This window comes from Atta colombica, unplaced genomic scaffold (genome assembly GCF_001594045.1).
Source record: "Atta colombica isolate Treedump-2 unplaced genomic scaffold, Acol1.0 scaffold291, whole genome shotgun sequence".
Classification (NCBI taxonomy): Eukaryota; Metazoa; Arthropoda; class Insecta; order Hymenoptera; family Formicidae; genus Atta; species Atta colombica.
In genome coordinates, this window is record NW_017259394.1 from 136345 (window position 1) to 140208 (window position 3864).

Here is a 3864-nt window from a genome sequence, read left to right on the forward strand (position 1 = left end):
TGAATGAATGTAAGATCAAATATATCCCATCACGTGTCCAAATATAGCTATTGTCACATTGAAAAAACAAGGAGAATAGTATATATATATATATATATATATATATATATTATAAATCGATAATCCAAATCCAATTGAAATATGAGAGTTGTACCTTAACTGGTAACAGTACCTTAACATGTAAACGAATATTTTGATTAGATAGCTACTTTAAAAAAATAAATCAATCTTACTTAGTAAACAATATCGTATATTTTGCCTCGTGAGACGTATTGGGTAGATTATTCAAAAATTATTGCTTGTCACTGGAAACTTACATCGACTGAATGTTACATGAAAGTTTTCGCGATGTTTCGGCCTTATGCAGGATATGGATGGCAGGCGATCAATCCTGATGTCGGAAACTCGAAGAGTTCTATCACGTTGGCGAAATTGATTTAAAGACCGTGTCGTAATCCTTTCGTTGAGAAAACCGTTGCCGAGTAGCAAGACTTCCATTAATGTAGAATAGGCAAAGTCCCTACATAATGTTGTCGCGCACACATTTTCCCAGCTTACAAATTACTTTGTCTTGGCGGCTATTCTTCTCGCTCCGACCAGAACGATCGAGGCAAATACGTTCGACGGAATTTCCCTTTACGACCATCCTTTACACCATCTAATCCTCCTTGTAAAGGTAGCACTCGTGGCAAGCAGCTTCGTTTTCTATAGAACGCCGCAAGGAAGAGTTTGAGAAAAGCTTCAAGATGTTACGAATAAAAGGAAGGATCTCATTGAAATGAAATTGAGATGAGATTTCAACACGGATTTGGGCGGAAAATCGGGCATGTTGCGTTATTAAGCTTCTAATGCTATTTTGATAGATCGTTCGTCGCAACAGTCATTTTCAAGTTCGAATATACAATACATAACGAATAATATTTATATTTTGAGTATATATCGTAACTTTTATCTTACTTGTTGCGATAACATAAATGACAACAAATTTTCAAAATATATCATTTAATATCGACATTTTTCAGTATTGTTGAAAAATAAATCTCTTCACTTTTCAGAGCTTACCACAAACACCAGCTGGTGGTGCTGGTGGAAAAGCAACCGGTTCAAGCGCTGGAATGGTCAATGGTGCTGGTGTCGATCATGAAAACATCCGGGACGGCGCTGGAATAGATACAGAGCTCGTAAGTATACAGTTAAATATATTTGTATAATTTTACACAAGTACATATTTATAATTTATTGAATAATATGCGCGAGCGCGTGTGTGTGGATGTAAAATTATATCGCAATATATGTACATCGAAATCTTAATATTTCCCATTAAAGTTGTCTTTGAAAAATTAAATATAATAATCAAGAAAATACATTGCGCAGTTTATAAATCCCTCGCGCAATAATAGGTTGCATAATTTTTCAAATTTTATTTTTGTAATATTAAAAATATCACTTAAAGATGTTATAATGTTACAACTCATTGCATTACTATAACTTGATTCGACAACTGTCTTTAATTGTTCGATTAAGTTAATAAATTTCAAAACACCATCAGCTAGTAATGAAATGAAAATAGAACAAACCGTTTCCTTCCTTTGTTGATAAACTTGGAAAAGTTTTTCGCAAGTGTGCCACCGCGACAAAAGTTTTATCATGGCAAAAGAACCGGGCAACAAAACGGTTGTTCACTGTGCTATTGTTTATTTCATTCTTCAGTTCGAGCGGACCTTTTTATTGTCACGTACGTGTACGAGGAATCGCGAGACTTCGTCAGATCGATTAAAAAAAAAGACTCGTACCGTGTCATGAGAAATCATTGTTATTATGCTCATTAGTGTCGGTACCAGTTTTTCTTTTTTTTTCATTTTAAATTATCCATAAAAAATCTATGGATAAACTTTGTTATATATATGCGAATACGTTGCATTTTGTTATTTTGTTAAATTTAGGAACCTTACGTTTTTTTTTTGTAAGATTAAGAAAAATTAGTATAATAAAAATTCCTTATAAGATACAATATTCTTAGAAAGTTATATGTGAAAAGGATAAATAATATTCATATAGCATTCTAGGAATATTATGTGCTTATAGAGTTTGTCCTGAATTAATATCAGATAACAAAAACAGAATCACATATTAGTAATGATAATATATATTAAATAGTATAAATTTGCTCAATTTTTATCTTAAGAGAAGATATAATCTGTGCATGAGAGAATTAAAGAATACTACGTTCTTATGCATAATAAAATAAGTTAAAAGGAAAAGAAAACAGCAAGATTCCGGAAAGTGTGCAATATGAAATCTAACCAGACAGTAAGAGCTAGCTAAAATTCAGGAATTAAGCGATTACTTCCGAAGTTAACCATTGTTCCCGGCAGTCCATCAATCCGCCTCTCTGACGATTCTCCCTTCCGTTTTTTCGCACGTCGATCCATTCGTATGGAATTAAAACCGTTATCTGCATCCCTCCACCCGCTTCACCGAGTTCCGAAAAGCAGAGAGATGGGTAGTAAAGACTGGATGAGGGTTGAAATTCATGGGCGAACAAAAGGGATGCAGACAGAGATGAAATCGACTGGCCCGCAAATTTTGTAATCTAACGTTGTTTATAAGATTTCACCGATACATTATTATTATTATTATTATTGTTATTATTATTATTACTAAATTTGTTTTTTTTTTTAATAATATGTCTGACTTTTGTTATCTTTATATTATTTATATTGACTGTCTACCTAAAATTAAAGAAATATGTAATTTGTATATTAAGTGTAATTTTGCAAATAAATTATTTATATGCAGGTAATTTTGTCATAATGTTTAGTTTTTTACATAATTTTATTTAAATATTTATAATTTTGACTTTCTCTCTCCAATATTTCGCGTGTCTTAATTAACAAAGAACTATTTTAAAGAACATTATATGTATATTAGAGGGTACAGCTAATGTACTGTTTTTAAAATAATTTTATCTTTTTAAACATAATATATACGCAATATATACGTATAACGAAGCTATTTTTACAAAATCCAAATAAATTACCCGATCGATATTACTAGCTTTATGGGTATTTTTAATCAAATTTCCGCAAAAGCTCATGCCTACCGTGATTGTTCGTTCCGAAATGTCGACGTAACGATAGGTGTCAACAATTTTTTCATCGCTTTTCCCATTTTCTCCGTGCTCTTCCTCTTTTCCACTTCGGTCGGATTTTTTGCAATTTTTTTGGTATCTATCGATTTACATGCGCCAGCAAAATCGACAATGCTTACGTCGTTTGCTGCGATCGTCTAGCAGTTTATAATCGAAAAGCAGTGATGGGACAGTAGGCCAGATGAAGTCGGGCAAGTTTTATTGTGCTTACTATGACTCACCCTTTTCTAGATGTTCCGATATATCAAAGCATCTCTCTTTTCATGACCATCTTTATGTATTTGCGTATTCATCTCTTCTCTCTCATATGACAGAAGTGAAATTGGAAATACGATATACTTAGATCTACAACATTTATTTCCCGCGTCGGTATATATTCTCATGTCGGTCTATGTAATACATAGCATCCAAAAATTATAATGCATTCTTTTTTGCTCTTTTTCAAATAAATAAACACAATATATATGAGTATTATGTATTTGAAAAAAATTTACACTCAGAAAAAAAGATATAATGATGTCAATTATGAAAGTTTTTACATGTAAAATTATATAATTGAATAAATTATTTTATATATCGCAACTTCAAAATAGTTTATTTAACGATGTGCATTTATTTAACCATGTACATTCATTTTACATAAGACATTAATATACATATTTTTGTAGCTGCCATCATTATGTTTTTTCTGAGTATATATATATATATATATA

The 3864-nt window shown here is 31.6% G+C and overlaps 1 protein-coding gene across 1 annotated transcript in view; it reads left to right on the plus strand.

Annotated features, from left to right (window-relative positions):
* Window positions 1-1070: 1070 nt before the first annotated feature.
* LOC108690026 (ras-GEF domain-containing family member 1B-like) overlaps window positions 1071-3864 on the plus strand; it is a gene marked incomplete at its 3' end in the record, with an annotated part of 14177 nt that continues 11383 nt past the window's right edge. Inside the window, exon 1 of the mRNA XM_018197088.1 lies at window positions 1071-1181. Within this exon, the coding sequence (XP_018052577.1) occupies window positions 1116-1181 (66 nt within the window). The remainder of the gene's footprint in view (window positions 1182-3864) is intronic.